This window comes from Pleurodeles waltl, chromosome 9 (assembly GCF_031143425.1).
Source record: "Pleurodeles waltl isolate 20211129_DDA chromosome 9, aPleWal1.hap1.20221129, whole genome shotgun sequence".
NCBI classification, from domain to species: domain Eukaryota; kingdom Metazoa; phylum Chordata; class Amphibia; order Caudata; family Salamandridae; genus Pleurodeles; species Pleurodeles waltl.
In genome coordinates, this window is record NC_090448.1 from 209,222,284 (window position 1) to 209,246,096 (window position 23,813).

At 44.8% G+C, this 23,813-nt stretch overlaps 1 protein-coding gene across 1 annotated transcript in view; it reads left to right on the forward strand.

The window, feature by feature from the left end:
- The window catches only part of ACOX2 (acyl-CoA oxidase 2), a 256,635-nt gene that overhangs the window by 40,268 nt on the left and 192,554 nt on the right, over nucleotides 1-23,813 (forward strand). The window contains exons 4-5 of the mRNA XM_069206549.1: nucleotides 9,457-9,564; nucleotides 22,846-22,965. Coding sequence (XP_069062650.1) covers nucleotides 9,457-9,564; nucleotides 22,846-22,965 — 228 coding nt within the window. The remainder of the gene's footprint in view (nucleotides 1-9,456; nucleotides 9,565-22,845; nucleotides 22,966-23,813) is intronic.

The window sequence follows — 23,813 nt, forward strand, 5'->3', positions numbered from 1 at the left end:
TATTGTGACCTCTGCTGTGCAGTCTAGCAGTGCTAGTGCCCACTTCCTGTTCTTCAAGAGGACCCTATTCTTGAGTGGCATGTCGAACTGCAACTGCTGGCACTTTTTTCTTTTTGAATTGGGGTTTTTTGTTGAGGATGATTCTCTTCCTTTTTAACAGAAACCTCTGTTGAGCGTTGTGATTCCGGTCTCTGTTTCACATACTCTGTTCTTCGCTCTGATCGCCCACCTCTATCACTGCATTTTTCCAATGAGTCCTGAAAGGAATGAGATTGGCGTGTATCAGTATATTGATATCTATCAGGCGTTTTTATACTATCTCCATTTTGGAGATTATATCTATTCTGTGGGGTCTCCGTACGTGGAGATTCTCCCCTTTCTTTTTTTAGGAGTTTGTTGTTTTTTTATCCGAGCGTTTCTTGTTACCCTCAGGAGCTTGCTTGGAAAAATCTTTATTTGATTTGCCCTGAAACTGTGATTTAGTTGGTCTGGCCCCTAGACTATCTCGACCAATGCTAGAATAAGTCTCTGTGATAATCTTTGGTAGCTCACGTTCTTGGTCCTGTTGAGGAACATCACGGAGCCACATGCGCACTGCTAGTGCGACTGCTTCCCCTTTAAGGTTACTCAAAATAATTGTGGATACCGTGGAAAAATTGCCCATTAATTGCATCCCCAAGTCTAGGGCTGGGGCAGCCCCGTATTCATTTTGAATTTGTTTCAACACTTCCGGCAAGTTGGCAAGTGTCAGAGTAACGTGTGTGGTAGTGTCGAGCACGGCAAACACAGTGCCCCATGTATTACAGTTGTCCACTCTGGGTCCCATCCCAAATGGTAAGCTCATCGTTAGAATTTTATGTTCATCCTGATGTCCCGTATAGGGAAATACTGCTTCCAGTGCATTTATTTTTTGAGCTAGCCAAAACGGAATTTCTTCTTGTTTGGCAGGTACTTTACCCATAATTGAATGTACGGTTGCAGGGTTAATACCTGGTGTCACTGCATGTGGTTGAGCTGGAGCAGCACGTGCTGAGTTTGTATTCAATGTTTGCATGACAAACTGTACTAATCGTCTGTATATTGCCGTCAGTTCAGTATGTAAGCGACAGACTGCTAAATTTGCTGCTGCAGGATGAAGTGTATAAGTGGCCAATAAAAGGAAGGTAGGACCATCATTCCTTGGAGGACCTAACCTAACTGGTAAAATTGCATGGGGTAGGGCACCATCAAGCCAATTATTATGTTCTTGATAAGATAAAGGAATTTCTAAATATGCATATGCTCTGTATTGTCCAGGGATGTTTGCAAGTGTATAGTGATGAAATGTTTTTGTGTTCCAATCAACTGCTGGAAATGTGACCAAAGAATAAAACAGTTCTGTTCTATCAGCTGGATGGGCTTCCACCACAAATGTGACTGGACCCCCGTGGGTTGTTAGGCCATATGCCAGTAAATGTGCAGTCAGGGGTTGTCTCATATTGACTGCAATTGTTACCTGTTGCAGATTCGCCATAATAGATGGTAAAGTTGTTCAGGGAAGGAACGCCAAATGGGGGTTATCCTTTTAGAGTTCAAGCTTGAACAACCTCTAGCATCAGATAGGTGTTCCCTACTTAGCTGAGGAGGAAATCATCAATACCACAGACATCTCTGTATATAGTACTGAGATGCCTTTGTATTTAATGAGACTGAGATACTCAGGAGGACCCGAAAATTAGAGCCTGACCAAACGTTGGCGGCACCATTTCGCATAGGCTCTCATTATTCTAATGAGACTACTGGTTTTCGAGCGACAGAATCACCTGTGGTGTGGGGGACTGAGTCTGACCCTATACAGGTGACACCTGTCGCTCCAATCAGGGTTTTGCTCCGGCTAACTAGTAGTGCCTCATCAGTATGGGTGATGGTGATGCCCCAGGCTGCTTGAGATTTGAGTTTGAAGACAAAATGTTTGTGTTACTGGGACAATGGGATAACTGTATTCTATCCAGGACTGTTACTCTCTGGAGGCAGATAGGAGGGCAGACAGGGCCTACGCGGGTTCTGGTCGGGGCTGCATCAGCAGATGCCCAGCTGCCAAGATTCGACCCTGGGACTTCAGATTCTATATTGGAAGCAAAATATGTATCCAAGGTTTTGCCATTTGAGGCATAGAAGTTTGTTGGGAGGCCACCCCCATTTATTATTGACATTGGCCAGGATATGATTTAGATTCTCGAGTTTGCTGTCTATCCCAGCCGTAAAAATGGTAAGCGTGTTCAGAAGGTCAACTTGTACATCCAGTTGATCTGAATGGCAGTTTAAAGAGAAGACAGTAGATTGTAGTGTTTGCAGAAGTTGTGGCCAGTCTGTAGTGGAGAGATCTGTTGTTGTATCAAGAACAATTCTGCATTGCAGACCCAGGCTCCTTGTGGGCTCCATGTGAAAGAAGGACAATTCCAAGAGGGATTGATCATTAGGTTCTATGCTGCCAGGTTCATGTCTGGAGTTTCCTGGACCATCCAGGTTAGGTGATTTAATGGGTGAGAGTGGTATTATGCTTCCTGTCGGAGCCCAAATCCATTGGGCAGCTGGTGGGCTAATGGTACATTCCACACTTATTTACTGTGATGGGTCGAACCAAAGATTAACTGATGGGTTTAAGTAGCCACTGTGATGGGGGCCTTGCGTATTCCCCTGGAGGGATTCTTTAAAAGGAAGAGCTACTTCTGAAAAGGTAAGTGAATGGTCACTTGATATGACTATTGGTGAGACATTATGCCCAGATGAATCCATCCGAGGAGGGGGATGTTGTCTAGACTGGTGGCAGCTTATTTTCTGCTTGGTTGTGGCCAATTGAACTGCCACAACCTCTTGGCTGCTAGTAAAACCATTGTAGTCCAAAGAGGGCAATACTGACAGGGATGGATGTACATTAGCTTGGAACTTAAGCATTGAGGGCCTTCTCATTGGGTGGTCCAGATTCCGATGAGAGGGGCACTCTCACTTCTTGTGGTTATGGCTGCACTGTCAACTGCCCTATCAACAGTAAAAGGTTTTTTATAAAGTCCAGAATGTTTGTTTCACTGGGTCTGGGGTACCAACCGCTTTGTTGATTTCCTGGGAGGCAGTTAATATATAGCCAACAGTTAAAGTTTGTTCAGTACTTTTAAAATGTATGGGGACAGCGTCCAGTGCAGGTGTCAAGGATGGAGTGGATATTGAGGAGCATTGTTGACTAGACCCCAACACTGACAGGGAAGGTTCCCCGATTCCACAAGAGGACCTGGCACAGCCCATCTTATTCTTCCTGGGCCTTTGGACGGTTAATGGCTCTTTCCTTGTTCTACCCAACCTCAAGATGCCCAGGAGCAATAGCCTACCACTAATAGTGCTGCCTAATCCTCCCCTTGGCAAGGATTTTCCAGTGGGCACGAGCACGCTTTCTTCCACAGGCTTTGAGTGACTTGTAGGTGTAACCTGGATGAGGAGGTGACCAGATCTGTTGGTTTAATTATGGATGTATAGCTTTTGCCACTGCGGTAAGCCTTTGAGGGGGAACAAGGGGGCTGATGCTGGCCACGTGCAAGCCGCACCAGCCTAACGCTGGCCGCTTCCGTACTGCAGCAGTTAAGCATACAACATAGCGTGTCAGTCACCAACCACAACAGTAGCAGTATCAGGGACAAAGATCAGTGTAGTGAAGGGTGTCTTCACTCACCCCCACTGATAGGGTCTTGATCCTGGTCCCAGTGTTCCAGCTTGAGATTGTCAGTTTGTTAGTTCGGGACCACATAAGGGTCTTAAGAAATCAGGCTTTTCACGGGGGAGGCACACTAAATGTCCCTAAATGCCTCCGTGAGCCACAAGCCCCGAGCTCCAAGCATCCACAGGCCCCACCTGCTATGAGCACACGGGCAAGGAGATACTCCAACCTGCACTAGCCGCGCCGACCACTGACTCGTGCTCTCACCTCCTGTCCACCATAATACTAAACAGCTGAAAGCTCCCAGCTTCAGCAACCGGCAGCCGCTAGCCACCAGGGTCAGGGACTGCTGCTGCAAACCGCTTGAAAGACCTGCAGAGCCTGGCCAGGACAGTTCGGCGGTGGCAGTAACATCGGCGGTGACAGCAGTAGCGGCTGCTATGTCGGCAGACAAGGAAGCGGAAGTCACAATGAAGTGACTACAGTGGTGACAATACTGGATAGTATGTACATATATATAAGGTTTGTACACTTCCCCTATTGCCCCCCACACACATATATCTGACCTCACATTTGACATTACGCATGACGTTCTATGACATCTCAAATGACGTCATTGATGGAATCACTCATGACATCATCAAAGCTTCATTGTTCTACATAATAACAGCCATTTGTTTGTTTTTGGGCTGTTTTGCAGAGCAGTTAGTGCTGAAATTTTATCAGGGCTCTTTTCCCTGCTCCTAGCCAGGCATATTTAAACGCGGCCATGGTGCAAGCAGGACCTCTTAAATCAGACGGAAAAATATTTTGGACCAATTTGAAATATTTTGCTTTGGGAAATGTGGTAGGTTAGCGGCCATCTTGTTTGGGTCGTTTTGGAGAGCTGTTAGCGCTTTTCTTTTCTCAGGGCTCTTTTTCCATGCTCCCTCCCAGGCATATTTAATCACAGCAGTGGCGTGGACCCGCAGCTTGAACGCTGAAGAAGCACCAAAGGCAAGCTCATCTGTGCTCGAATGAGAGGAGGGGCCAGAGATGCTGGCCCTTTTGCCTCAGATAGGCTGGTGTACGCTGCCACTCATTTACTTGCCCTTCCCCCAAAACTTCAGTAGCTTGCCTCACCTCATTGAATCCAGATACCACATTTGGAAAGTGTGCCTAGTGTGAATTTAAGGCTTCTAACTCTCACTTAGTGCATGAAGCCCATAGTAAGTTCTCCCCCTTCCCTATACGAGCCACCCCCTCACCCACAAAAGGCTCAGACACATTGGTGCACAAATCTGCCTGTTTTCATTTTTTTAACATTAATTGTTGCTCCCTAATCAACCAAACTGAACATTTTAATTTTCTAACTGACCATGGCCCAGATGCCCTTTTTCTAACAGAAACCTGGCTCGATGAGGCCTTGGTGTCGGATATCATTACCGCACTGCCCACAGAATATCGCATCCTCAAATTGGATCAACAGGATAGGGAGGGGCAGCTCTGAACATCTGAGGTGCCAGCTAAATAAAGGTGGCACTGCTGCTTTGATTCTCCTAGATCTCAGTGCTGCGTTTGACACGGTTAACTATAACATACTTCTCGAAAAAATAGATGAAATGGGCATGCATGGCAAGGCCTTGACCTGGCTAAGCTCTTTCTTGCAAGACTGTGTCTTCCAGGTACATACTCAATACCATTATTCAAAGCCTTACCACTATCATCTGGCGTACCTCAGGGCTCTACTCTCAGTCCAACCCTATTTAATCTCTACATAAGGCCCCTTGTGGACATTGTGGAAAGCTGTTGTCCTACACTTTTTCCATATGCTGATGACACCCAGCTATATGACTTCTTGTCACAGCAGGAGAACTGCAGTGCCATAGCTTTGAATACCTGCCTTAGGAAAGCATGGATAAACACTCACTCCCTCAAATAGAATAGAGATAAGATTAAGATTCTGCTGGTAGGCAACAAACCTCACATTTGGGGACTCCATCTGTGGCCTGATGCTCTTCGTGCTTTTCCATCTTCGGTACCAGTTGTCAAGAATCTTGGTTTTTGGCTTCACAACAAGCTCTCAATAAACTATCAAATCACCAAAGTTGTGTCCATCTGTTTTCGAATCTTAAGATGGCTAAGGAAAACACATGGATGTCTTACTTTCTCAGCCCAATGGCCTTGGTTATTGCCAGGCTGAACTATGGCAATGTTCTTTACCTATGCCTCCCTAAGGTCTTGCTCAAGCAGCACCAGTTAGTGCAAAATAGGCCCGAAGATGTGGAACTACTTACCATCTTCTATGAGATCTTGTTGCTCTCTCACTCTTCCGCAAACTGGTAAAAACGTGGTTGTTCTTATTTTGTGTGTAGCGCTAGCTTGACTCGTGGTACCTTGAGAAGCATGCCCTGGGAAACCCCCATTTGGGTAGCCATGTGCTTTATAAATCTGTAATAATAATAATTGTGCTGTATTATTTGCAGTACAGTGTTTAATCTGTATACAACTGTTCAGAGAAAGCTAAAATAGTGAATGTAATTCCAAAACATGCCCTACTACAAGCAGCTTTTATCTGTATCCGCTGACACACACAAACCTACATTAAGAAATTAAGTTGATATTGGTAGAGAATTTAGTACTGTAAACAGTGTTTGCTCTATGGGGAGAGTTAATTCTATAACACACTGTTTGCAGACAGTGAAACTCTCATGAGAAATACTACACAAAGTTTTCAAAAGTATCTACTAAGAAAAGTACACATTCTATGCAGCTGTTGCCAAAAAAGCTAAAGGCAAGCCCGTCTGAACCTGGACCCTGCCCAGCGCCAGGAACCCTATTGCCTACTCCCACAGATACTCCTTTGTGGACCACAACTGCTGCCTCGCATCACCCAGCCACACAGTGGGACCATTCACCTGCACCCACTGGCGATACTCCTCCACCCCAGGACTGACCGCCACCTCTGCCACCAAACCCCTTGCCATCCCCGCCGACCGAGACTGCTTCGAACATCTCAGGTGCATCCTGTTCAATACCAGATCTCTCTGCAAACTCTCAACTGAAGTTTGGGATACCATCTCCACCCTCGCCCCTGAGGTAACCTTCATCACAGAGACCTGGCTCACCCCGTCTTGATCCCAGACATCGCCATGGCAACCCCCCTGGCTACAAAATGAAACTTTGTGACCGCACCAACAGATGCGGAGGCATTAACGGCACCCTCGCACATAGACTACCAGGACCAAGAACCGGCCTCGGCAACACCATCACTGAATTCATCACCTCTCTCGCCATTGAATCCGAACACTACATCTTCCTGTGAGACCTCAACTACCACCTGGACGACCCCACTGGCACCAACTCCACCGACCTACTGGAAAGACTGGACAACATAGGCCTCAAGCAGCTGGTCACAGGCCCCCGCACAAAGCACGACACATGCTGGACCCCATCTTCATAGCCAGCAACAGAATCAGCTACAGCCACACCACGGAACTCGCCTGGTCGGACAACTACATCAACATCGTACATTCACCCTCGCTTGATCCCCCTGCACCACCCTCATCCTCCACAGCACCCCTTCCTGCAGCTGGACCAAGGTCGCTCAGCAGCAATGGACCGACACCCTCAGCACCTCACAGCCCAACATCACCACCAACTTAGATCAGGCAGTTCAGAACTTTAACGACTGGATCATCAGTGCCGCTGACCTTGTTGCCCCAACCAAACCAGCCAGGACCCACAGAATCACCAAAAAAGCCAGCTGGTACACCCCAGAACTCAGCAAATCAAAAACACAGGTGCAAACAACTGGAGAAAGATGGCACACCAGCAAGAGCCACACCAACGAGCCACCTTCAAAACAACCTTCAATGACTACTACTGCCAGATCAAAGCCTCAAAAAAGAGGCCCTGACCTACCGGATCGACAACAGGGCCAGCCAAACCAAGGAACTCTTCACCATCTTCAGAGAGTTTGCCTGCCCATCAGCCATCGAAAACGCTATCCCCCACTCACAAGAACTCTGCGATGCCCTTGCCGACCACTTCCACAACAAGATGGAAACCATCTCTAGGAACTTTGATCCCCAACCCTCCAACCTTCCCTGCATCCCAATAACCTCCACCGCTGACCACCCGCTCACCCCAAGGGGACAACTCAGCACACCGAACACAATCACACTCCATCCACTCTGGAGCACCCACTGACTCCTGCCCCCACAGGATCTTCAATGTCGGAAGAAACCAGACCAGCTCACCACAATCCTCAGCACCTCGTTAACAATGGTTACTTTTCCAGAAGCCTTGAAACACACAGAGATCAGACATCTCCTCAAGAAGCCCTCTGCAGACCCCGGCGAACTCCGGAATTACCACCTGATCTCTACTCCCATTCCTCCCAAAGTCCTGAAGAAGGCCATCAGCCTCCAACTCACTGAACAACCGGAGAGAGAAAACCCTCCTAATCAGGCTTTAGAGCCAATCACAGCAGAGACAGCTCTGAGTACCACATAAGACAACATCTGCTCCCTGCTTCACAGAGGAGAAGCAGCCACCCTGATCCTGCTCGACCTCTCTGTCGCCTTTGACACCGCCTTCCACCATACACTGATCAACCGACTATGCCAGACTGGGATCACAGACGATGAGCTCAGATGGATGGCATCCTTTCCTCATGGGGCATGCCTAGAGAGTTTGCCTTCTCCCCTTCACCTCACAAGTCAAGCACAACATCTATGGCATCCCCCAAGGCTCCTCTCTAAGTCAAATTCTACATTACACCACTCGCCGACATTGTGACATCACACAACATCAACTTCATCTACTATGCTGACCACATGCTGCTCGTCCTCTTGCTCTCAACAGACCTCCAACAAGACGAAGACCAACTAACACAACTGTATGAAGAACGTTTCCGCCTGGATGAAGTATAACAGCCTGAAGGTCAACACGGACAAAACGGACGTTCTGATTTTCGGCAGACACTCAACCCTCTGGAATGACTCCAACAAGAAGAACTCTGACCCACCCCCACACCAAAAGGTCACGCCCGTAACCTCGGCATCATTCTGGAAAGCAAATGCTCTGTGAAAAAAGAGTTGCAAAAACAACAGATGATGGACGGAATGCAGAACAAATCAAACATTCACCTCCAGTCACAGATCTGGGTTTAATCCATCAGTTTTTTTGCCTGCCATGCAATTCCAGTTTGGACCCAGCCATATGCAAATCAGTCTTGACACCTGTTCCCTATGGGAACAGTCCAGCCTGAACTGCCCGGCCAGGTCCTCCCTGTGTTGAAGTAAGCCTCAGCAAGGCCTACTAGTGCAAGGGTTTCACCCTTCTCTGCACAAAGTCAGCTGCTAAACTACAACACCTGGACCAGAAACATGCATATAATACAAAAGCCACAAACAAAACGTAGGCCATGATTGTTCTGTGAATACAAACATAGCGCACATGGAGAAGAATGATACTGATTCATGCTGGTAAGAGGCCTCGGTCTGTTTTTTAGTGTCTACTGAGATGCCGTATTTTCTTAGTCACTACACCCAGAACCCAAGGGTTTAGTGGAAAGTGAAAGACCTATTTATTTTTATTGGCAGTTTATTTTGTTCCTCTTTGAACATCCATGATGCTAGGTGATTTCCAGACTGCTGAGTTCTGGAAAACCATATTATCAGGTTTCTTGTATATAGCTGTTTGTATATTGATTTTGCTTCCTCGAAGCTTGTTTTTATGAAACGAACAGAAAGATTCATAACATAATGATGCTTTTCTTTTTTAAGGGACGTATCTTAGAGGACTGGAAACAACAGCAACTTTCAACATTGACAGCCAAGAATTTGTACTGAATACTCCAAAAATATCCGCAACAAAGTGGTGGCCCGGAGACTGTAAGTTTCATCATAGAAATAATTTCTTATTGAGCATTGTGTTATTTTCTCACTAAACACCTATTTATGGTTGGGCTGTCATTTTCAAACATGCCCCTATTGTTTCAGCCTACCTCTCAAGTCACCTTTGCATGAAGCTTTTGTGCTCAGGTGAACAGTTTCATAGCTTGCTTGTTTTTCCAAGTTTGAAACTACAAGATAATTGTAGAACTCTGCTGCTCTGATTTAGTTAATGGAAGGCCAAAATTATGACCAATATTCACCTACAGCCTGAGAGTTTCTGGGTTGCATCGTGACAGGCTACACAGTTAGAAAAGCAGCACCTTAGCATCTACTCTGCCGGTTAAATGTCAGAATTCACAGAAGGTCAGTCCAGACCTTGATTCAGGGTTTTCAGTGCTGCACGTCCTGCCAGTGTTCAGCATCAGCAGTATTTAAAAACATACATTAAGACGGGTCCATATTAAGGTCCTTAACTTTACCAGCAAAGCCATTGATTTATTTCTCGAAAATGTGTACAAGAACCCTTAAAGTAATCTAAGTCAGTGATCCAGTCCCTGTTACATTGCACAGGTTTTACTTCATGTTGAGTGGTATATATGTCTATATGTCTGGAGTTATTTTCTTTTTACAGGTGTTGCGTTTCTGTAGTACTGTGAGTCTGTGTATACCACACACAGGAGACTTGAGTCACCTCTAGGTGTTTGATTATTTTGCCAGTAATTATGTCTGTTATTCAGGAGTCATTACATCACTGCCTCCACATAGGGCGTACCTTTACGTTGCAACTTCAATGGTAATTTTAATATAAATACTGAAAAAGTTAAAATAGTGGTATAGTTAGGTGAATAGGCCATTTATAACATTAACGTTTTGAACTAAAAAAAAAAACCACAGAAACGCAAAGCTAACTATAACTTGCACCTCCACAATGCACCGCTTATGACCTCACATATTACATCACTCATGACCGGTTTTATGACGTCATTCATAACATGACAGGTGACATCTCAAATTACATTGATTATATCACTGATGACATCATCTAAGTTTCTTTTGCACACATTTCTCTATAAACTAGTATGGAGCAAGAATAGCTGAGAATAATATGAAGCATCATAACCAAAGTTTTTTTTGTTTTTTTTCAAAAAAAATAAAAGGTCTTTTTATCACACATTACAACATTACTTTACCCTTTGTTTTTTCATTGAATTTCTAGGTTTTTTAATTGATAGTAAAAATTTTTTACTGTCATACATAAAGACAAACCCCACCACACACTGCCGTTAGTTGTGCGCAGTGGAGAGTTGTCTGCAGGGCCTGGTCTGTGGCCAAGCCCTGTAGCAAACCCCTACAGGCAGCCAATCACACACTGCACACGCCCTTTGGCCATGCACAGCAGGAGGTTAGGAACAGGAAGGCATGGCCTGCGGCAGGCCCTTTGATCAACCCAATCGCGTGCCACCCCTCCCAGAGCCTATTATGGTTCCAGGAAACCTGTCCCCTGGTACCAGGTATGTTACTTATAGGGAGGGGGGCTGATAGCCCCCCAAGCCATTTTTGGCTCTGGGGACCCCATTCCCCAAAGCCCAGTCAATATAATAAGGAGAGGGGACATGCTGCCCGCCTCCCTCAGCCATTTTCGGACCCAGAGACCCTATCCAATGGGGCTCAGTGTGTTAATTATGGGGAGGGGGGCCATGTGGCCCACCTCCCTGAGCCTTAAAAGGGCCCTGGGGACCCCCATTCTCCAGGGCTGTTTTTTTTTTTAATAGGGGGGAGGCTGTTTTGGCCCCATGGCTTCTATTTTAAATAGGTGAGTGCACCAGGGCCCATCCAGGGCACCCACCAAACACCACTTTGGGGGCTGTGATGGGGAGACCCAGGGCACCCGCGGCCCCAGGTAGCTCCCTGCATTCTGCAGTAGCTGGCATTCCTCCCATATGCAGGGAGCAGCAATCTTTGCTGCTCCCTCTGGACTGGCGCAATCTGTTGATCTGTTTCCCTGTTTTTAAAGTTTAATGACTAAGAAGCTGATTTAGATTTTGGCGGAGGGGAATACACCATCACAAAAGTGCCAGATATCCCGCCCGTCGTATTACAATACCGTACAGCCTATAGAGATTGTAATACCGCAAACCGGATATCCATCATTTTTGTGACCGACTATTCCATCCGCTGAGATCTGAATCAGGCCTCGAGCCTTGTATTGGCTGCCAGCAAAAATTTGTTCATGTTGTCAATAGCTAATTGGAGCACTCTATTTTTTTAAATTTGGTTTGAGGGACTCTTGCAAGTCTCTTGACCCAAACTGTTCAGATACACAAATATTTTTTAACCTTAATTTCTCAAAAACTACTGAACGGATTTACCTTATCACAAAAAGCTAAGACTGCAGACCAAGATCCTGCTTCATGCCAAATTTGGTGTAATTCCATTCAGCAGTTTTTGCTGTAGTGCTTCTTAAAGAAGTCCATGGCAAATAGATGGGGATTTTGCGTTTTGGGACCTCCCTTTTTTTTGTTTTGCATGTCCTCACTTAATGGATTACCCCAAAACTTTCGATACACAAACTAGGCAAAAAAATAGTTATTTTTTAGTACATTTTGTGTAAATGTTTCAAATGGTGCAAGAATTACTAGCAACACAAAACGCATTTCAAATGGAAACTTGGAAACACAAACCTAACTGTTACTACCCAGTGGCAACTGCCAATGGGTGATATATAGATATATATACTCACTTAAAAAAACAAAGGTTACAGGGATTTTATAGTTAGGCTCACATTTTAAACATACAAAACCATAGAAATTCACCAGTTATAGTTAGTTTTCTCAAGTAACTATAACTCGTGCCGCAAGGTAACTATAACTTGCTCCCTCGCCCGATGCCAAACCCCTATAAGCACCCAACCTTGCACCATACATGGCTTTTTCCCAGGCAGATTAGAGGTTGCCTGCAAGAGCTGGCCTGCAGCCAGACCCTGTGGCCAGCCCCCTCACCTGACCCCATGCTGCGCACAGCCCTTTTTCCGTGCACAGCAGGAGTTGGCTGCACCCTCTCTAGGTGTCAGAAAAGGTGTGTGAGGGTTTATCTGGGGGTGAGAGTGTCTGTCTAGGTGTGACAGTGCACACATCAATGTTTTAGTGGGTGTGACAGTGTGTGCGCGGTCTGAGTGGGTGCATGAGGGTATCATTGGATCTGTGACTGGGTATGTGAGAGCCTGAGTGGGTCTTTGAGTGGGTATGTAGCTGTCTGAGTGGGTCTGTGAGTGTGTGCATAAGGGTCTGACTGGGGCTGTGACTGGGTACACGAGGGTCTGAGTGCATCTGTGAGTGGATGCGTAAGTCTGAGTGAGAGAAAGACTGAAAGAGAGAGAGTGAGAGAGAGAGACAAAGACTTTTTTAGGCTTTAATGTATGATATAATTAGAATGAAATATTTCTACACAATTTGAAAAGAAAAAAGTATTTGTCATTTAAACAAAGTAAGATCATCTTTTGTGTTACCCTTAAACAGTTGTACTTTAAAAAAAAAAATATAGTGAAACTAGTCCGGCTGGACTAGAACCGTCAATGCTCAGTGTGAAGGTCTGTGACTTTCACACTGAGCTATTGTGTATGCTTTTTTTTTTTTAGCCCTTTATGGGATATCTGGGACTGCAGGGGAGCCCTCAAGGGCTCCGCAACGGTCACTGCAATTTTTTAAAAAATGTTATAAAATGCCCTTCACGGGCTATCTGGCAGTGTGGGGGAAGCCTCAAAGCCTTTAACAGCAGCTCCTTGCTTGCTGAAGCATACCTTTCATCTCTGTTCTCTGCACGGATATCTGCATGCAGGGAACAGACTGCAAAGGTCCGCTTTCTGACAGTGGTTCCTGCAGGACAGGTCTCGGTGTCAGAAGCCAGAGTGTTTGCTGTGGCTTGGCTGCAGCTTCAAAGCTGCAGCCAAGCCACAGCAAACAGCTATGTGGGCACTCCGGGACATAGCAGGAGCAGGCACTGGGGGTTAGCAGTCCCAGGGCCATTAGTGGCATCTCAGGAGGTTTGCGGGGCTGCACAGCCCCCTGCTAACAACTATAGCCCCAGGGAGGTGGTGGTCCCCAGGGGTCTGAAACAGACCCCCTTCACTTCTTTTTAATCTTTTCCCCAGGGAGGTAGTGATCACTGGGGCAGCAGAGAGTGGAAGGGGTGGGAGGTCTCCCACACTCAATATTAATAATGCACCGGGGAGGTAGTGGTCCACAGGGCAGCTGGGGGGGCACGCACCCACCTCGCCCATTTTAAAAAAAATTGTCCTGGAGGTGGTGGACCCTGGGGCTTATTTAAGCCCAAGGAGGTGGGCCTGTGCGCCCCCTTCCTCTATTAAGACCCAAATGTCTCCAGGAACTGGCCCACTCGGGGCAAAAAAAAAAAAAAGAAAACGCAGGGGCCAGTTTTTTTTTTTTTATTTCTTTTAATCTAAAAAAAAAAAAACGCCTGATCCATCCGTGGATTTTTCCATTAGTAAAAAAAAAAAAATGCATTTTAGCACTTGCAGGTTCTCTCAGGAACCCCGGCACCAGTTTCGTTTTTTTTGTGGCTTTTTTATGGGACTCAGCTGATGCAGAGTCCCAGGACGGCTAGCAACACTTCCTTTCTGAAGTGTTGGCAGCCAATCAGATATTAGCACGGAAGATCCGCATCCCTAGAAATCTATACTTTTTGGCCTTAAATTCAATTTGCACCAAACCACAAAAAGTGTAATCTGAAGAACAAAATCTAGCTTTGTGCCCAATTTGGTGTGATTGTTGAGTGGTTCGCACTATAGGTGTGTCTAAAGATCCCATGGTAAAATGAATGGGGAAAACACGTTTTGTGACACATCCATTTCCTCTGCCCCCGCTTGATAGATCACCCTGAAAGTTTCAAGACAGCAGCTAAACTGACCAAACTATAAGGTTAAGCCACACAGACCTGGTACTTCATGCAGTGGTGCTGCCTTCACAGCTGGGCAGGCCGTTCAAATTTGTACAAAAAGAGTTGTCCTCAGAAAAAAGCGTACTCCAACAGGTTATTTATTATGAAATGCAGCAAAGCCAGAAACATACAGAGAATGCTTTAGCATTTTAATTTTTCAGGCCTAACACTTTTCAGACATCGCCTGTCCTTGTTCACAGGCCAAATGCTTGGGTTCAGCAGATTAATTGCAGGCACCTGATCACTCAGTTATACCCCAGTGGGCCTCTGAAGTGAGTTGCAAAGTGCATCTTGGTAAAAGTAGTCCTGCACGTTATTATTTTATATATATATATATATATATATATATATATATATATATATATATATGTGTGTTTAGGTATATAGTTACTTGAGATAAATATAACTGGTGAATTTCAGTGGTTATGTTAGTTTAAAACGTTATTTTTTTTACTGACATTTTCACTATAGTGTCTTTCACAAGAAATGCATTTGCTTATAAATCAGCCATCATACTGGTTATAGCATCATGGAATGTAGTGACTGCTTTTATTTGAATGATGAACACAAGTTTCTATTTATCCTATTTTATTGCCATGTACGATCCTTTTATTGTATTTATAAAAATAATTATGATCCTGGTTTTAGCTCTAAGAAATGTACTAACGGTACCTATTTGAATGCCGGTTACAAGCTTTTATTATTACTCTGTATGATTGTTATTTTGGATTTTAATGGTCTAAAATTTTAGACTGAATAAATATTTAAATAAAATAGTGTCTTTCAACCTTTAGATTTTTTTGAGTTTCTAAGATTTAAAAAAAAAAAAAAAATTAAGATATTGTTTTAAGTCTAACATCAATTTAACCAAGGGTTTTGAAGTGAATATATAAGTTTTGTATATTTAAGAAAGGTTTTTCTTTTCTTATTTTCTTATCTTTTTGTTATCACTAACTTTTTTTGTTTCATTTGGGGAACCTCCCTTATTTTTATCTGCAATGGAAGGTGTTGAAACCTCCATATCCTTTTCTTTTTTGTTAGATTTTATTGTACTCCTAAAGCTCTGATCTAATACCATATATATATATATATATATATATATATATATATATATATACACACACACAGATATACATAAATACACGTGCTCTGCATACCCCTGTGTTGGGTCTGGAGTGTTGCAAGTTGGCATGGCATGGGCATCAACTCCTTTGTGAGATTGTTTTCTCTCCGCCCTTGGGTTCGCGTGTGCATCTTCGCTCCGTCTTTCAACTCGCTCCAGATTGAAATCTTTCATTCTGTCTTCTTTTTTTCGACAGTATTGTTTCCCATCTTTGCGTTTGTCTCCTCTCGTCGGTCCAGGAACCGACTGCATGCCATCCAGGGCGACTACACCTATTTCGGGCCTACCTCATCACACGGCACTGAAGAGTATGCTGAGGTGATGGAACAGATGCTATTTTGTTTCTGTCCTCGGTGCCACTCAGAATTCTCCCACACTGACCAACATCCGGGGTGTAACCTGTGCCTCTCCCCTGATCACGAAGAAGCTACCTGCGACGCCTGCAAATGCTTCTGATCGAAGAAGACCATTTGGGACCGAAGAGCTCATCTGTTGGAGATGGCGCACAAGACATCTTTGGGGAGGAACACACCCAGGAGAAGCCGGAACAAGAGGAGGCTTCCTCCATCCAGGACTCCGATGCCCAGTTGGATTTTGAAAGCCACAAAGTAACTTCTGTACAATTCGTGAGTACCGCGGACCCTCCTCTCACCCTAAGACTGTTAAAAAGCCCGTTGTTGAGATCACCGGACCCGCAACTGCCACCAAGCCAATGTTGGATCTGAAAAACTGTTTTGGATGCCCCCTGCTGGCTCAGCTCCAAAAATAGGCAATACCAAAACACTGTCTTCGGCTTCAACCTCCAGCACCTAGGTCTGAGACACTTTGGTGCCAAGCAAAGTGCACCAACTGAAAACGTTTGTGCCGAAAACCACAGTGACAAGATCATCTGAGCAGAAGGACTCTAGCCAGTCTTCAGCTACGCCTTCACTTGTGGAACCCATTTTGGAGCCCTTGGATGCTTGACAACACTGCCTCCATATCCAGAAGGGTCCAGAGCACACTATTGCTCCCCCCCTGTACTTTGCAAGAGGAAATTATAGTTCCAAGAAGCTTCGGACACTTCTACACCTCCAAAGAAGGTTATCAAGAACAAGGATTTCTCCACACCTACCAAGTGTTCTCCACCTCTTCCTGCTCCACCCTCTGCACCTCCTCCACCCCCTGCTTCTCCTCCACCTCCCACCCCACCCCACTGACCTCTTTCACCTACTGCAGGAGATTTAAGAGCTCCACAATTGCCTATATACAATGGGGAAGGTTTGGGTGGGACACAGGAGGAACCAGATCCATTGCACGTGTATGATCCGCAGCCCATGTTGACCAGTGACCCAGATGTGTACCCCACACAACCCTCCCCACCAGAGGATAGCACATCCGATCAACAGGTAGTAGCTCGTGCAGCCACCTTCCATAATATTGACATGATAAGGGAACTAGTCAAACAGGACTTCCTGTTCGATATCCTTACAACCACACACAGGTATATACAGTTTCTCCCCATGGTCCCTGGCAAGCTTTGTCTCGCAGACAAATTTTTTAAAGAACCTGTCCGCTCTAGGGTTATAACCCTTAGAGTAGATAAGAAATATAAGTCTTCTCCCACTGACCTGCTATATATCAGGTCCCAGACTTCCGCCAGACTCCTTAGTGGGCACCACTGCACGGAAATGGGCCAAGAGTCAGGCCACAGGGGACTCTCCTCCTCCAGATAAGTGGAGTAAAAAGCTAGATGCCGGCGGCAAACGGTGGCTGCCTAGGCAGTCAGTCATAGGGGTATCGCCAATTCACAGGCCTTGCTAGTGAGATAAGACCAGGCTCACTGGGATGAGATTGAGAAGCTCCTCCAATTTCTCCCAGATGAGCACAGCAAAAGAGGACAGCAGATTGTTGCAGAGGGCCAAACAATAACAAATAATTCCATCCACTGTGCCCTAGATGCTGCAGACACAGCTGCATGTGGTATTAACATTAGCGTGTTAATAAAGAGACATGCTTGGCTTCAATGCTGAGTTCAAACCAGAGGTCCAGCAGTCAGTGCTCAATATGACCTTCAACAAGGAGCACCTTTTCGGCCCTCAAGTGGACGCCACCCTTGAGAAGCTGAAAAAAGAGACCGACACCGCCAAAGCCAAGGGTGCTCTTTAGTCCTCCTCACAAAGGAATACTTTTTGTCACCCCACATTCAGAAGTGGTTACAATTCTGCAACCTCAGAGGTGTCTACTTCCTGGGCCAAACAGTCTTCAGCCTTATATTCTGAGGGTTTTTTCAAGTGAGCCGCTAGAGGCAATAACAACCGCGGCACAGGTAAGAGCATCGCCACCCTAGGCTCTACCTCAACTGCAAAGCAGTGACTACCTCCTTCTTCCCCGCCCTCCCATTCTACACCTATCGGGGACGACTTCAAAATATTCATCCAGAATGGGTCAACATCACCACAGACCAATGGGTCCTGTCCATTATCCAACATGGTTATTGTTTGGAGCTCATTACCACTACTCCAAACATTTCCTTTTGCACCCACAGACTATCCCAAGAGCATCTCACACTTCTCAAACAAGAAATTCAGTCCCTTCTTGAAGGGGCCATTGATCCAGTCCCCTTACAACCACTGGGATCATGAGTAAATTCCCTGTACTTTCTCAGTCCCTAAAAAGACGTCTCTCTCAGGCCTATTCTGGACCTCAGACCATTAGCCACTACAGTTTCTCAGAACAACTTCACATGGTTACTCTTAAAAGTGTTATTCCGCTTCTACAACAAGACAACTTATGTTGGCCCTAGATCTAAAGGATGCCTGCTTCCATATTTCCATCCACCCTGCTTACTGAAAATACCTAAGGTTCATGGTTGCAGGCAAACATTACCAGTTCAAAGTCCTACCCTTCTGAGTCACGACTGCTCCTAGAGTTTTCACAAAGTGCTTAGCAGTAGTCGCCGCACATCTCAGAAGGCAAAACATACACATGTTCTCTTAACTAGGTGACTGGCTCATCAAAGCCAGCACACTACGACTGTGCCAGTATCACTCGGATGACAGTGAACCTGCTTCATACACTGGGATTCACAATCAGCTTTGTCAAATCCCATCTACAACTTCTTCAGATACAGGCCTATCTAGGAGCTATTCTCAATGCAGCATTTGGGCTTGCGTACCCCAACCCCGCCCGTTTTCAGTCTCTCCTCCCCTAGTTCAGGAGAATCACACATACACAGTCGGACTATCATGTGCCTGTTAGGTATGATGGCATCCTTCATTGCCATTGTTCCTTCCCCATTCCAGACTCCACATGCATCCCCTATAGTAGTGTCTATCACGTCAGTGGTCTTAGTCACAGGGTCCCCTGGAAAAACCTAGTGTTGTTAGACCGCCATTCTCACCGCTCTGTGCAATGGTGGAACACCACCAACCTGTTGAAAGGGCAGCCTTTTCTGGGCCCTGTGCCTCAGGTCATTCTGACCACAGATGTATTTCTGACAGGCTGCGGAGCTCACCTCCAAGACCTCACAGTACAGGACCTCTGGGATCTCAATCACCAATCCCTACATATCAATTACCTTGAGCTTTAGGCAGTCTTTCTGGCCCTGGAAGCATTTCTTAATCACCTGCCTCACAAGGTTGTCTTAGTTTGCACGGAAAACATGGCAGCCATGTATTATTTACAGAAACGGGGGAAGGGGGGAGGAACACGGTTGTCCCACTTACCGCAACTCTCTCAGACAATATAAAAGTGGGATCTTCACCATCACACCCACCTGGTGGCAGAGTATCTCCCAGAAACAGACGACGACTTGCTCAGCAGGATGCAGCAACATGTCCACGAATGGGAACGCTGCCTGCAAGTCCCTCAAAAATACTTCCTGATGTGGAGAAACTCCTCAGATAAACCTTTTCTTGACAGCAGGAAATGCAAAATGCCCAAGCTTTGCCTCCAGGTATCCACACCCTCTAGCCAAGGGCAATGCTCAACAAATGAACTGGTCAGGGATATTTGCTTATGATTTTCCACCTCCCTCCCACCATAATCCTGATAGCTTCCACTTGGGTGCATCAATCATGGTTCACCACACTTCTGGACCTCTCAGTAGTTCCCCATGAGATCAGACATCCAGACCCTAAGTCACTCAACCTTGCGATATGGCTCCTGAAGTCATAGAATTTGGTTACTTAGGATTGCCTGCTAAATTTATTGTCATTCTCAGGGAAGTTGTAGACCCACAACCAGAGCTTGTAATGCTGCAAAATGGACATGTTTTGTATGCTACTGCCAACCCAAATGTATTAAGCCCATTAAAGCTACTGTTCAAACCATTGTTTTTTGCTACACTCACAGAAGGCATATTTAGCTTACACTTCCATATGTTTACATATACAGAACAGACAATGTACTTCCTTCTTCAGAATCCAACTCATTAAAACTTTCATGAAAGGCCTTAAAAGGGTTATTCCACCCAGAGTGCCTCCTCCACCATCCTGGAACATCAGTATTTTTCTGACTAGGCTCCTGGGCCCTTCTTTTGAACAACCTCATTCATATCCTCTTCAGTATCTTTCTTGGAAAGTGGGGTTCTTAGTCGCTATCACATCACTCAGGCGTTTTAGCGAGCTCCAGGGCCTAACCTTGGAAGAACCTTTCTTCCAGATCCATAGGGGCAAGATGGTCCTGCGCACAAACCCAAAGTTTCTTCCTGAAGTGGTTTCCCAATTCCATATCAACCAGTCCATTGAACTACCAGTCTTTTTTATCCTCAGCCTGAATTAGTTGCTTAAAGAGCTGTGCACACTCTGGGTGTTAAACGAGCATTTATGTTTTACATTGACAGAACCAAAGATTTTAGGAAAACTCAACAGCTCTTAGTAGCTTTTCCACTACCTCGCAAAGGCAGTCCGATATCCAAAAACAGCATACCTAAATGGATAGTACAGTGTATATAAACTAACTCTGCTAAAGCAAAGAGATGGTTACCTGTTACTCCTAGAGCACATTCTACTAGGAATAAAGGATACACGATGGCTTGCGTTGGAAACATACCTATAGCTGACATTTGTAAGCCAGCTACATGGTCTACACCAAATACATTACAATGTATTACTGTGAAGACATATTAGCACGTCAGCTAGCCAATGTAGGTCAAGCTGTGCTATGGACACTTTTTCAGTCAACTGATACTCCCACAGGCTTGCCACCGCTTTTATTTATTTAAAAAATATATATTTATTGTTTTTTTTGTGGACAACAAATACTGACGCAATCAACATCTTGATTTGACTATCCCCACCACATTTCTCTCCCCCATATCAGCTCCTCTCATTGTGGCTTCTAGAGTGTTCAATCAGGTTTTCTTCTCACTTAACCCGTTTGGATCAGAGACAGGGTCAAACAGCGATTTTCTGGCTAAGTTCTTTGTCACTGTCTTGTTCGTCAGATATTGAGGACTGATCCCCCGTTTCCGCATTTGGTTCTTTAAGGCAAGCTAACAAATAGTCCCATTTCTGTGCAGTTTCTACAGGGCCGCAGCCCCTCACCGCTTCTTGGTGTAGTGCCCTCCCTTCTGCTTCGGCCCATCGTATTAATGTTTGCCACCACTTTTATGGAGGGATTGCTTTACAGTCTATGCAGAGCATGAGTATCTATAGCCTCTCATGCCATCGAATGGAAAATGTTACTTACCTAGTAAGCATCTGTTCGTGGCATGTAGTGCTGTAGATTCACATGAGTCCTCCCTTTGCCTCTGTCCGTTTCAGTTACTTTATACTTGTATCTAGTTATATAGATGTAGTTACATTTGCATCTACATCTCTTTCCCTATACTTTCTCTACACTCCTTTTCTAACCCGCCTGCAGGAAAGCAATCTAACAAAGGAGTCGAAGCCCATGCGCACTATCACCAAGAAGGAGGAGTCACTCGATCCGTGACTCGAAAGTGCTTCTTTGAAGAAAAACAAATTGCAAAACTCTGGACCCAACACTAGATGGCAGGAGTATGCAGAGCATGTTAATATACAGCATTACATGCCACAAACTGATTCTTACCGGGTAAGTAAAATTTTCCATATATAGATCCCATCCCATGGGGACGGTGCTTTACCCTCCTTGAGTCTCTGGGGTCCCTATCCACTGGAGACAATATTTTACAAAATGGTGAGGGTGCAAACAGCCCATCTCCGTAAGTTTCATTGAGGCTGTAAACATGTTTTTTTTAAAGTACACAGACGTTGATGCATTTAAAAAAAAAACTAAATAATCAACTTTATCACAATACTTTTTATTTATTACATATTTAATTTCTCCAAAGCTATTGGAAAGAACACAGGCAGGGAAAAGGTTTTGTGCTCCCACCGGGTGGGAGCACACTACATTTCCCAGTTTAGGCCTTACACTGAAAGAGCTGCTCTCTTTAGCTGTGGCTAGAGGGCTTTGGGAGCAGGCAACGGTCTAATTTCACTGTTCACAAGATGCAGCCTTGCAGTGCGGTTTATATACTGGGCCTTTTTCACCTTCAACAGAATTTTGTGCTCAGAATCCCTTCTACAAAAAGCTCCCAGAGTTGGCCTTTCAATATGCTGGGCAGACTCTGTACGCAGGACCTGGCCTTTGGGAAAAGCCATGGACTCTGTTCCTGTGCCCTCATAGCTGCCTAAGTGATATTATTTAGAGTTGAAAAAGTGATGAGATATCATCCATTGTGTACTATGTGATAGCATCTGTGATTTCTTGTTTGAGTTCATGAGCAGTGCAGACTGAGGAAGGGATTTGTGGCAAAGCTGTCACATTGATGTAATAACTACATTACTGACCTTAGAGGCAATGAATAACAATAGTCATTGCGCTGGTCAATACCGGATGTTGTTTCTTGGCTTTCTGATCCATAATGCTAAGTTTGGATCTTCATGTTACTGAGGAACCTGGAGTGGTTTGCGCTAGCAGTCCTCATTTTTCTCTCTAGTGTAGCAGCTGTTCCACATTCAAATGACATGATTCTCTGGCAGTCAGTTATGAGATCTGTCTTTGAATTAATTTGCTGCTGCAATGAGATTTCTGGATAAGAGTGGTCTTAGACAGAGCTGGTACATGCTTGCACCTCGCTTAGACCTCAGGCTGTACCACCATAATTGCCTCAGCTTGAACACATGAAGCATAACCTACTGACAACACTTACTGCTGTCGTTTTGAATATACTTTCTCGTTTTTCCCCTTAGTGGGCAGGTCGGCTACTCATGGTTTTGTACTCGCCCAGCTGATTATTAAAGACAAGGCGTATGGCATGCATGCGTTTATTGTTCCGATTCGAAGCCTGAAAGATCATTCTCCCTTACCAGGTAAGAATACATAGTCCTTGGTTTTGCTACATGTTTAATGCTGTTCCCTGTATCTTAGTAAAGTGCAATGACGCCTTTACGTGAGCTACATGCTAAAGAAATACATAAATAAAATAAATTAATAATATCAGTTGAATAGAGGCTTTAAGGCCTCCTGACCATCGATCTTTGATGCTTTGCTATGAGAGGGAAGCTTGGTGCACAGATAGGAGACCTCCTAGTAAAAATGATTAAGGTACAACATAATTGGTTCTTACCTTTGTCAGGGGACCCCTCAGGGGTCTGCAACGCGTACTCCGGGGTCACACTACTGATTAGAAAATTAAATAACAAAAGATTAATAAAGCGTATGTAAATAAAGTAGCAAAATGTGAAATCTAAATTTTAAAACTTTCCATAAATGTGATGGAATTTGGATCTAGAGCCTAAATATGAAGTTACTATCCTCAGATTGGTTTGTGGGAGTAGTGCTAATGCGTCAAACAGAATATAGTACGGACGATGGATAGACTTAGTTGAATTTAGAAAAGCCCCATCCTTCCCTAATTGTTTTTTGTGAATTAAATGAAATATTTCAGCATTTGTGTATTTGTTTGATGAATGTTTGTTTCTGTGTTGTTTTTAGGTTCAAATAATCGAAATTGCCTAGTCCCCAGATTCCAATAATGATTCAGTGAGGGTCCCTCGATTCCAGTAATGACTAAGTGAGGGTCCAAGGGAGTCAAAAGGTTAAGAATCACTGCACTAGAGAATCATAAATCCATATGGACAGTTTTAATATTTATATTAAATTCAAGTGGGAAAGAACCAGAAATTGTACCACCCTCGCGAAACTGGATACTGAGTTT